Consider the following 12,572-nt stretch of genomic DNA (forward strand, 5'->3'; position numbering starts at 1 on the left):
TCCAATTAGTCAATAACAAGAACCAAAGAATGTGAAAAGGCAAGACACGACTTATCTGCCTTGAAATCCTCTGTGCATCTCCATTTAGGAGTTAAATAGATAAAGCAAGCAAGCTTCATATAGTATCTCAATCTATTACCCCTACAAAAACGGCATTTTTAAAATGACATGGTAACGTTTTACTCATCAAGGGAAGGAGCCTTGACGGAAGGACAAACAAATGGGTGGGGGTGAGATTTGGGAAGAGTGGACATGCCTGGAGCCTACAGGCTATCACTAGGTGCATGACGTCCCCCTGCCTCCACTCCTGCCCCGCCTCCTAGCAATGAGAACTCTGGGCCCAGACTGGCAGTAGAAGGGCAGAGAATTTTTCCTACAAAACCTGATGAGCTGCCTGCTGGGGCTAAGTTACCTTTGCCCTAAGTTCTCGGTAACAACTGGAACTGAGCAGGCTCCATCTCTCAGGTCAAGGTCACACACACTCTTTGCAGCCTTAATTGCACGGTTGTAAACTTTGTCAAGTTCTTCCATGATAAACTTTAAGTCTGAGCAAATGTGAGGAGCAGCTGCGAAACGCCAGAACAGTGGGGGCAGGTATAGAAGGATTGCAACGAGCAGCAGAATATAGGGGAAAAACTGAAAAACAAGAGAACAAATCATAGGCTTAACAGATCCCCCATGCAGTAACCTAATGGTGCCAAATGATGCTCTCATTTTTTTACATCGAGACAAATGCACACTGTGGAAATTGGGCTCATCACCTAATAACTACTTCTTATGGCTAAATTCACCTATCCAGGTGATATCTGACACTGGTAACTACCTTTTTTTTTCTTCCATTTGTATTAATTTGAAGTAACTGGCAACTGTATGGTGACACATGGTGTGTACTTTCTAATCACAGAAGGAAAAGAAAAAAATAAAATTACTCCCATTCCTTTAGAGTAATCTGCGAACAACGTCCCAATTAAGAAACCTGTAACTATCACAAAGGCTTCTGCGGGGTTTTTGTTGTTAATTTTTGTGGGTTTAAAGCAACTAAGGCACACAGCTCCATTTTTGCCCTCCTTTGGAATCTGGGAAAATGCCAAAGAAATATATAACTTCTCCCAAAACAAATTAGAAAAGCTTTGACTTCAGTGATTCAGTAATCATCCCAATAAGACAGCTGAAATAAGCAGTTGAATTCACAGAATGAACGTGGAACAGACTTTGAAGGCAGTCCAATGCCCTCTTTTTATAGTTGGATAAACTGCGGCCCACAGAAGCCATCCACAACAGGCAAGAAAATCAAGAGGAGAGCGTCCAGATCAGGGTACAGACACACACCAAGCAGGAGGGGATTCGAATGTCAGAGAGGGTGAGGAGCATGGCAGTAACAGGACCATCAGGTGGTGAGAGGTGGCTTAGCCTCAGCAGAAGACTTAGGAAGACAGTAAACTGCAGTCAGCTGAATTGAAGCTCAGCACTGTGGCCTTGGGCAGTGAGGCCACCGAGTCTCTGACCCTCAGTTTCTCTATCTATGAAATGGTCATGGAATAGAGTGTCATGAAGATTAAAGGAGACAACTGATGGAAAATGCTTAGCAAAGGGCCTGGCAGGGAATACACACTCAAACACTCCAGGTAACCAGAAAATGGTTAGCTACATAGACACACTATGGCAGGGACACTACGGATGGCTCCATTCCACAAAGGAGAAGAGAAAGCTGGGAGTACTCGCTGGTCCCAGATCACGAAGCTGGTAAGTAAGAATCAGACTATGATGCTGACCTTTCTGATTCCAGAGCAATGCTTTTCCCAATCTGACACACTCTCAATTACTTTACTTCTCTGGAAAACTTCTCCTTACCTTTGGATGGATCTATCTGCACCATTTCTCAGAGTTGTAATGGAAGAGGCCATGATGGCCTTAAGTTGACATGAAACCATGCTCTGAAACACTTCTGTGAGTGGATGGCAGACCCCACAACATGGCCCTCACTGTAATTTCAGATTACAGAGCATTCCCATAAGCCCCTCACTCAGCTTCCCCCATTGCTGATGACTCATATGTCCGTGATAACACTTCTCAAGACTAAGAAACCAAGATTAACACATTCTCATAAACTAAACTTCACACTTTTATTTGGCTCTCAAGTTTTTCCACTAATGTCCTCTTCCAAGATCCAATCCAGGGTACCTAATGCATTGAGTTGCCATGTCTCCCTAGACTCCTTGGTTTTGTGACAGTTCTTCAGTCTTGTTTTTCATGCAGAATATTTTTAAATGCACAAAATAATACATATAGGTTCACAAAGGAAATAGATTTACATTGATATAAATCAAAATATTAATATTTTGCATCTTCTTTATTCATACTTAAAATAGGATCTGGCAGATGATCTAACAGCTATTGAAACTCTGAAGCAGTGAAGAGTAAACAATATTCTAGGATACCTGTGACTGCTGTAGGTGACAAACTCCTAGGTACTGCTATTATCACTATGGATTGTTGCCCACATAAAATCTTTTTTAATGCTAAATTCTAGCTGGAAGTAAGTAAAAAATGAAGCTGTCATATATTTTCCTATCCTAGTTTGCAGGCCTCCTGTCACTATCACAGACCCACATAAGGAATATCTGCCCCAGAGGAAGAAGAGAATAAGCACAAATGGCCCTGACACTTTGCAAAGCCCTCTCACCCAGACAGCTGCTTTACTTCTGCATTCTGGCACGGGGTGAGATGTTTCAAAATTATTCACCCAATTTGCAAAGGGCTGCTACACAATGATACACACAGAGCAGTATGTGATTAGCTGAATTTTGGCTGAATAATTCATAGCTGGCTGTGGGGAGAAGGAATGCTTATTTAATTCTTGCCCAGTCAGAAGGGTGCCCGTTAGTTTAAAAACATAATTGCATGGCACAGAGTTTCTGCTGCTTCCATAACCATGAAAGTCAGGCATTCTATCTAGGAACCACAGGGAGAAAATTTTTCTAATTTGGGCTTGTGAAATATTTGTATAAGTCACTTTTGTTTCATAGCTATTTGAATAATGACATTTCTTCCTCAAACTGTTCCCTTAAATTAAAAAGTAATTTTTTACAGTCTGTGGCATTTCTTTTTTTAACATGGCCAAGTGGTACAATAATTTGTGCCAATGAATAGTTCAACTTATTGTAATTACAAAAACAAATTATATATTAGGTGTAAATTTCCCTAAAATATCCTTGTACCTTGATCATCATTTAATGCCCCACCTCTTGGTTTTCTCCATACTTAAACCTCTTTTTATTTTTTCCCATCAAAAATAAAAAGGCAACTTTCAGTGATTCTATAAAAATGTAGTAAAACAGGAAATTCTTTTGACCAAATAAGAAATACGGAAAAGCTGCAGTGCTCTGAGAGGGCATCTGCAGATGGAAACAGCTTTGTTCATAAGCTGTATCAACTCCCTATTAGGCCGGGGATGCTCAGCCTCTCTTGAAGCCACCATGGCACTATTCTGCATGATGTTCAAGTGAGTACTGAGCTCTTCCAAGAATAGGGAAACTCAAATAATTGTGGAACCAAGCAGCTGTCCAACTACAATTTTCAGTCTGTCTTCCTTAAAACTGTGTGCTGTTTCTGGAAGCGGTTATAGTTAGAACAACAGGAACCTCCAGATGGAAAGAACCCAGAGGGTGAGCCAGTACAACTTCCCTTCATACTCAAATCCTCTCTACCTCATCAAAGGCAAAGAACCATCCAATTAGCAGGCGACAATTCCTCCCCTGAAATGCATGTTACCTTATCTTATGGGGTTAAGTGCAGATGGTAAATTTACTCAAAACATCTGGGCACCTGCTATGTGCCACACAGTGGACTGGATGCATGGCCCCCACAGACCAGGCACAGAGTCTGCTCCAGATCACACAGGACAGGTGGGAACACAAGCTAGTAATTAAATCATCAAACCATGTAGGTACTAAGTACTGAGGAAACAGAAAAGCCCCTGTGGAAGTGGTCAGGGATGCTTCATCAAAGAGGTAACTCCTGAACTATGTCTTAAAGTACACTGAGGCAATTAAATAAAACAAAGCCTTAGGTTATGGCTCAGCAATAATGTCACCTCTGTGGCCCTTTGGAATCCTCTTTCCTCTGCTTGGAATCCTTTCCACCTTGTTTGTCTGGTGAATTCTCACTCATCAAGAGCACCAAGGTAAGTGAGCAAGCCCTGCAAGTGAGGAGGTAGACAGAGCTGAGACTGGAATGGCGTGCTGGGTTGACAGTATCCCCCACCCCTAACTCATGATTGCCTGGAACCTCTGAGTGTGATACAGTTTGGAAATAGGTCTTTGCAAATATAATTAGTGAAATTAAGGTAAGGTCATGATAAATTAGGTGGGCCCTAATCCAATGACTTGTGTCTTTATCAGAAGGCCAAGTGAAGACACAGAGACAGACAGGAAGAAGCCCTGTGATGACAGAGGCAGAGACTGGAGTGATGCATCTACTATCCTCTTTCTTCTGGAACACAGAGAACCGCCAGCAGCTGTCAATTCTGTCAACTCCTTGATTGTGGAATTCTGGCCTCCAGAATTAGGAGAAAATACATTTCTGTTGTGGTAATTTATTATAGCAGATCTAGGAAACTCACACAAAGAGTAAGCAGGGATCGAATTAAGAAGGCCCCAAATTCCCACACCATACACAATGGGATACCACTGGTAGAGGGAATGACCAAATGTATTCCAGAAAAATCACTGCAGAGGTAAAGAAGAAACACATGGGAAGGAGAGAGACCAGGCAGGAGGTCGCTGCAGCAGAGAGGCAGGAAGGGAAGACAGATCTGAAGCAACACATGGGGAAGACAAAGTGTACTTCAGTGTCCCACAGAAGAGGGGGATGGAAAAGGAGGAGAACTGAGGATCACACCAGTTTGTGGCTCATGCAAGGCCATGAGCTGTGGAACCATCAGGTGAAATAAATGAAGAGGCCCAGATTGAGGGAAGTCGGGAGTGAGGTGGGAGGCAAACCTGAGATGAGAAATTTTCAACATGAGATACCTACAGTCAAAACACCCTGGTGTGTAGTAGATAACTGAAAATATAGGAAAAGAATCTAGCTGTATGATTCAGGATTTGGCAGCACATATGTGGTCAAAGCCAAGTGTATGGTTAAGACCATCCAAGGAGAATGGGTAGAAGACAACCAGACGACCATGGACAGGCCTGAGACCCTCTAACATTTAAGGGTTAGACAAAAAGGGAATCTTGGAAGAAATGGAGGAAAATGGTCAGAAAGTAGGAAGTAGGTAAACCAAGAACATCCTGCACTGGGGAAGTGGAGTGAAAAGATGCATGAAGGATGTCTGTTCTGGCTATATGGTGTTCAAATAATACCACACTTATTATAGACAATCCTTGACAGGGGGAGTCAAGAGTGAAGGGCTACCCCAAAAAGCTAATGTGCACTGCTGGAGAAGCTTACAGAAGGAAGAAAATAAAGATGGCAGGGCTTCTATTCTGCACCCAAGGTGCAGTGGCTTACACTGGGTGACATTCTGGAGTGCAGTTGGGGTAAGTCCATCATGGGGAGAGCCCTGGAGAAGACAGTGAACGAAGTATCTGTTCACAGGAGGAAGAGATGCCTACCAAGATAATTAGAACCAAGTGACAAGGAATAGCCTACCCATGAATCTATACGAAATTCAATGAATTGTCCTGTGAGGCAAGGAGCTCCCTTTTCAATGTAGTCTGTGATCATCCGAGAGGGCTTGAGTATTCCACGTTAAGGGTCCATAGGGTTTTCTTGTAAAGGGCCAGAGAGTAAATATTACAGGCTTTGAAAGCCACATGGTCTCTACTGTAGCTGCTCAACTCTGCCATTATAGTGCAAAAGCAGCCACAGATAATGTGTGAACAAATGGGCACAGCTGTGTTCCAGTAAAACTTTATTTACAAAAACAGGTATGGCCTGATTTGGCTCAAGCATGTGTGCCATAGGTTGCCAACCCTGGCTCTGGATTCTTGTTTCTCAGAGTGGTGTGGTCCATAGACCACAAACCTCAGTTATCACCTGGAAGTCTGTTATAAATGCAGAATTGCAGGTCCCCATCAGACCTGTTGAATCAGAGCCTAAAATTCAACAAAATCCCCAGGTGATCTGCATGCAGAGAGAATCTGAGAAATGGTTTAGGTGATTGGTGCCCACAATGCACAGCAAGACAGGCTCACATCAGAATCTCCTGGGAAGCCGATAAAAACCACATTCCCGATCTTAACCACAGAGGCTCCAACCTAATGGCCTGGATGACCTCGTGATCCTGCATTTTCAGAAGGCCACTCTGGCAAAGCTAAGGTTTGGAAGCCTCTGGTCTGGAAGCCTTGGAGGATTCCTCCAACCAGGTTTCTATGAGTCTATCTACCTAAGAGAAATGAAGATTTGCCCATTCTCTTAATTTTTTTTCTTACTGTTTTTTTCAGTCAAAAACTGACTTTGCTGTTTCAGAGAGAAATCTTACTAACAGTTGCCTCCTACGTTCTAAACTTGAACACAACAGAACCCTCAAAAAAAAAAAAGCCCGTTCTCAAGAAGTCTTAGAGTGCCCCCTACCGGCCCCCTGCATCTCCAGCAAAAGCCTCACAGTCGTAGGGGCCCATCAGTAGTGCATGGAGTGGGAGAGGGAAGAGAAATGAAAGTGGGTGGGGGAGAAATGACATCATTGAGCATACCAGTGCTAATTTAAACATTACACTGAATAACAACTTTGGGGGAATTGAGTTCTCCTAACTTCCGCATCAGAATTAAATTGAGAAATGCTGAATAAACCCTGTGCCTCTAATCCACCATCCTTTGTCAGTATGCTCCTGGAGAACCAAGTCTGGTTCTGAACAGGACACACCAAGCTACACTCACCGCCCTCTTCCCTTCCACACATACTCTTCCAGCACCCACTATGGACCATGCATTGTCTCAGGAATACACGGATAAACAAGATATGGGCATGGTCTCTACCTGTTTAAAATTACAGTCTTAGAGATTAAGAATTAATTAAGCAGAATTATGGCAAGATATTCTCATGTCAAGCTTCCATTTTATTTGAAAGTGGCTGGGGAAGGCCTTGGAAGGCAGGAGTGGGATGCCTGAAGTTAGTTTCAAGTGACAGCAAGTTCAGAATGAGGTGGCCACAGGAACTCATGACAGAAGTGGAAAGGAGGTAAAAGTTCTTGCAGATGAGACAGAGACTGAAGCCAGATATGCCATCCAGGAGGACACAGAAATCATTTTGGGGTGGTGAAGGAGGGTGAGCCATGACTCAAGTCCTGAATGAATGAGGGGTGATTGTGAGAATGACAGCAATGAGGAGGGCGTGGGAAAGACACAGCCAGTATACAGAACAGCTAAGGAACCGAGTTTTCCATGAAGAAACAGTACAATGTAAGGAATACAGAGAAGGGAAGACACTATGCAAGTCCATGAGCACACTGACCTAAGGACCTTCTGAGTCAAAAGCAGGCTCCCTTGCTGGTCAGCTCTTCTGCCAGAAAGTCTCTCCTTGTGTTGAGTTGCAGCTCATCAGCCAATGACCTTCACCCACAGGCTACAGTCTAGACTAGAGTTCTGAAGCCACAGAAGTTAGAACTGGACCTTTCCACATGGGAAACATGTCTGAAATTTGAAGGAGGCTGTGGGCTTACCTGTCATCTGGCTGTGGGACCTTGGAAAAGGCATTGACCACTCTGGTCCTCAGAGCCTGAATGAGAGGACCCTCCCAGCTTAACAGTTCCAAGTCTGCTCAGCATGGAGAAGCCACAAGAAAACCTTTCTATCCTTGAAAGAGAACCCAGTAATTCCACTTTGGGGTACATATTCAAAAGAAACAAAGCAAGGACTCGAACAGATGTTCACAGCAGCAATATTCACAACAGCCAAGAAGTATAAGCAACCCAAGTGTCTGCTGATGAATGGATAAACAAAAAAGTCTCACACAAACTTACAATGGGATGTTATTCAGCCTGAAAAAGGAAGGCGATTTTGATGTATGCTACAACAAGAATGAACTTTGAAAACATTTTATTTTTAAAATTTTCTAATAAGACTAGATTTATTCAATACCCTAGTAAAAGTTTTGATTATAAGTATCCAACCAGTATAAAAAGTTCAAAACAGATCTGTAGATTTCTAATAGGTTAATACAAAGCACATGACTACATACAGTACATCCTACAAGCAAATAGAGGTGAAAGGAGAAAAAAGACTGTGGTTGAGGTCTAGAAATAAATAAATACAGAAATAGAGATGGTCCATATTATAGTATATTCTACCACCAATACTGCAGCCAAAACATTTCCTTAAGTGAGATAAGCCAGAAACAAAAGGACAAATATTACATAGTTTCACTTATATGAGGTATCTAGAATAGGCAAATACATAGAGACAGAAAACAGAATAAAGGTTGCCAGGGGCTGGGGGGGTTGGGGAAATGGAATGTTACTGCTTAATGGGTGTAGGTCTCAGTTTGGAAGATGAACAATTCAGGAGACAGATAATGGTGATGGTTTCACAACAGTGTAACCGTACTTAAATATCTCCGATCCAAGATGTCTGAATAGGAACAGCTCTAGAGTGCAGTTCCCAGTGAGAACAATGCAGAGGATGAGTGAACACCGCATTTCCAAACGAGTTATGTACTGCCCACAGACCAGGAGATTCTCGGGCTGAAAAGCACCACGAGTTTCCAGCATGGAGGTTTCAGTGAGTGTAGTGGGTCTCTGTACAAAAATTCACACAAGTCTGGGCAGCCGTTTCAACTGGCGCCTTGAATGCCTGGGACCCCCACAAAGACCAGCAATCTGAAACGCTCTGGATTGAGTGTTTCATAGCAAGTGCAGCTGGACCCGTACGGTCCAGCTCTGTTGGGAAAGGGCATCTGCCATTACCGAGGCAGTCCACCATTAGAGGCAGACCGCCATTGCTGAGGAAGTTCTAACTATACCTCTATAAACAAAACCGCAAGGAAGTTCACACAGCAGCTGGGCAGAGCCCATGGCAGCTCAGCAATGCTTCTGCTGGCGGACTGTGACTAGGCTACCTCCTCGCTGGGCAGGGCATCTCTGAAAAAGGCAGCAGCATGTCAGGAACTTATAAATAAAGCCCCATATTTCCAGGACAGAGCACCTGGGAAAAAAGGCAGTTATGAGTTCCGCTGCAGCAGACTTAAACATATCTGCCCAGCAGCTCTGAACAGAACAATAGAGATCACAGCTCAGCAGCTGAACTCCTACAAGGGACAGACTGTCTCTTCAATCAAGTGCTTGACCCCTGTATATCCAATGAGACACCTCATAACGGAGAGCTCAGGCTGACATCTGGCTGGTATCCTTCTGGGACAAAGATAACAGAAGAAGAAACTGGCAGCAAACCTTACTGTTCTGCAGCTGCAGCAGGTGATCCCCAGGCAAGCAGGGTCTGGAGTGGACCTCTAGCAGTCCTATACCAGAGGGGCCTGACTGTTAGAAGGAAAACTAAAAAACAGAAAGAAATAAAAAGGATGTCCACTCAGAAACACCATATGAAAGTCACCAACTACAAAGATCACAGGTACATAAATCCACAAAGATGGGAAGAAACCAGTGCAAAAAGGATGAAAACACAAAATCAGAATGCCTCTCCTCTTCCAAGGGTTCACAACTAATCACCAGTAAAGGAACAAAGCTGGATGGAGAATGAGTCTGATAAATTGACAGAAACAGGTTTGAGGAGGTGGGTAACAACAAACTTCTCTGAGCTAAAAGAATATGTTCTAACCCAATGCAAAAAAACTAAGAACCTTGAAAACAGGTTAGATGAAATGCTAAAGAGAATAAACAGCTTAGAGAAGAATATAAATTACTTGAAGGAGCTGAAAAACATAACACGAGAACTTTGCAAAGCATACACAAGTTTCAAAGCCAAATTGACCAAGCAGAAGAAAGGATATCAGAGATTGAAGATCAACTCAATAAAATAAAACAAGGCAAGATCAGAGAGAAAAAAAGTGAAAAGAAATGAACAAAGCCTCCAAGAAATATGGGATTATCTGAAAAGACCTAATCTATGTTTGCTAGATGTACCTGAATGTGATGGAGAAAATGAATCCAAGCTGGAAAACACTCTTTGGGATACTATCCAGGAGAACTTCCCCAACCTATCAAGGCAGGCCAATATTCAAGTCCAAGAAATACAGAGAACACCACAAAGATTTTCCACAAGAAGTGCAACCCCAAGGCATATAATCATCAGATTCACCAGGTTTGAAATGAAAGAAAAAATGCTAAGGGGAGCCAGAGAGAAAGGTCAGGTTACCATGAAGGGAAGCCCATCAGACTCCCAGCAGAGCTCTCAGCAGAAACCCTACAAGCCAGAAGAGAGTGGGGGCCAATATTCAATATTCTTAAAGAAAAGAACTTTCAACCTAGAATTTCATATCCAGCCAAAACAAGCTTCATAAGCAAAGGAGAAATAAAATGCTTTACGAACAAGCAATTGCTGAGAGATTTCGTCACGACCAGGACTGCCTTACAAGGGTTCCTGAAAGAAGCACTAAATATGGAAAGGAACGAACAGTACCAGCCACTCCAAAAATGTACCAAATGGTAAAGACCATCGACAACAATGAAGAAACTGTGTCAACTAATGGGCAAAACACCCAGCTAGCTTCAAAATGGCAGGATCAATTTCACACATAACAATATTAACCTTAAATGTAAATGAACCAAATGCCCCAATCAAAAGACAGAGACTGGCAAATTGGATAAAAAGTCAAAACCCATGGGTGTTCAGTATCCAGTAAACCCATTGCACATGCAAGGACACACACAGGCTCAAAATAAAGGGATGGAGGAAGATTTACCAAGCAAATGGAGAGAAAAAAAAAAAAGCTGGAGTTGCAATCCTACTCTCTGAGAAAAGAGACTTGAAACCAACAAAGATAAAAGGAGACAAAGAAGGGCATTACATAATGGTAAAAGGATCAATGCAACAAGAAGAGCTAATGATCCTAAATATGTATATACCCAATACATACCTAAATATGTATATGCTCCCAATACAGGAGCACCCAGATACATAAAGCAAGTTCTTAATGACCAACAAAGAGGCTTAGACTCCCACACAATAATACTGGGAGACTTCAACACTCCACTGTCAATATTAGATCAACGAGACAGAAAATTAACAAGGATATCCAGCACTTGAACTGAGATCTGGACCAAGCAAAGCTAACAGACATTTACGTAACTCTCCACCCCAAATCCACAGAATATACATTCTTCTCAGCACATCACACCTACTCTAAAATTGACCACTAATTGGAAGTAAATCACTCCTCGGCAAATGCAAAAGAACAGAAATCATAAGAAACAGTCTCTCAGACCACAGTGCAATCAAATTAGAACTCAGGATTAAGAAACTAACTCAGAACCACACAAGTTCATGGAAACTGAACAACTGGCTCTTGAATGTTGACTGGATAAACAATGAAATGAAGGCAGAAATAAAGATGTTCTTTGAAACCAATGAGCAAAGACACACGTACCAGAATCTCTGGGACACATGTAAAGCAGTGTCTAGAGGAAAATATATAGCAATAAATGCCCACATGAGAAGGAAGGAAATGTCTAAAATCGACATGTATCATCAAAATTGGAAGAGCTAAAGGAGCGAGATAAAAAAAAAAAAAACCTCAAGAGCTAGCAGAAGACCAGAAATAATTAAGATGAGAGCAGAACTGAAGGAGAGAGAGAAACACACACAAAAAAACCCTCCAAAAAATCATTAATCCAGGAGCTGGTTTTTGAAAAGATCAACAAAATAGACCACTAGGCAGATTAATAAAAAAGAAAAGAGAAAAGAATCAAATTGATGAACTAAAAAACAATAAAGGGGGTATCACCACCATTACCCCAAAAACACAAACTACCATCAGTTTTACTACAAACAACTCTATGCACACAAACCAGTAAACCTGGAAGAAATGGATAAATTCCTGGACACTTGCACCCTCCCACGACTAAACCAGGAAGAAGTTGAAACCCTGAATAGACCAATAACAAGGGCTGAAGCGAGGCAGCAATTAATGGCCTACCAACCAAAAAAAGTCCAAGTCCAGATGAGTTCACAGCCAAATTCTACCAGACATACAAAGAGGAGCTGGTACCATTCCTTCTGAAACTATTCCAAACACTACAAAAAGAGGGAATCCTTCCCAAATCATTTTATGAGACCAACATCATCCTGATACCAAAACCCGGCAGAGACCCAACGAGAAAAGAAAACTTCAGGCCAATATCCATGATGAACATAGATGCAAAAATCTTTAATAAAATACTGGCAAACTGATTGCAACAGCACATCAAAAAGCTTATCCATCTCGATCAAGTAAGCTTCATTCTGGGGATGCAAGGCTGGTTCAACATATGCAAGTCTATAAACGTAATCCACCACATAAACACAACCAAGGACAAAAACCACATGAGTATCTCAACAAATGCAGAGAAGGCCTTCAACAAAATTCAACAGCCCTTTATGCTAAAAACTCTCAATAAACTAAGTATCAATGAAACGTA

The 12,572-nt window shown here is 42.2% G+C and overlaps 1 protein-coding gene across 1 annotated transcript in view; it reads right to left on the reverse strand.

Moving 5' to 3' along the window:
• Positions 1-12,572, reverse strand: part of PANX1 (pannexin 1) — a 64,099-nt gene that overhangs the window by 6,428 nt on the left and 45,099 nt on the right. Inside the window, exon 3 of the mRNA XM_003734149.6 lies at positions 413-636. Coding sequence (XP_003734197.3) covers positions 413-636 — 224 coding nt within the window. The remainder of the gene's footprint in view (positions 1-412; positions 637-12,572) is intronic.

The sequence above is a fragment of the Callithrix jacchus genome, chromosome 10 (assembly GCF_049354715.1).
Source record: "Callithrix jacchus isolate 240 chromosome 10, calJac240_pri, whole genome shotgun sequence".
NCBI classification, from domain to species: domain Eukaryota; kingdom Metazoa; phylum Chordata; class Mammalia; order Primates; family Cebidae; genus Callithrix; species Callithrix jacchus.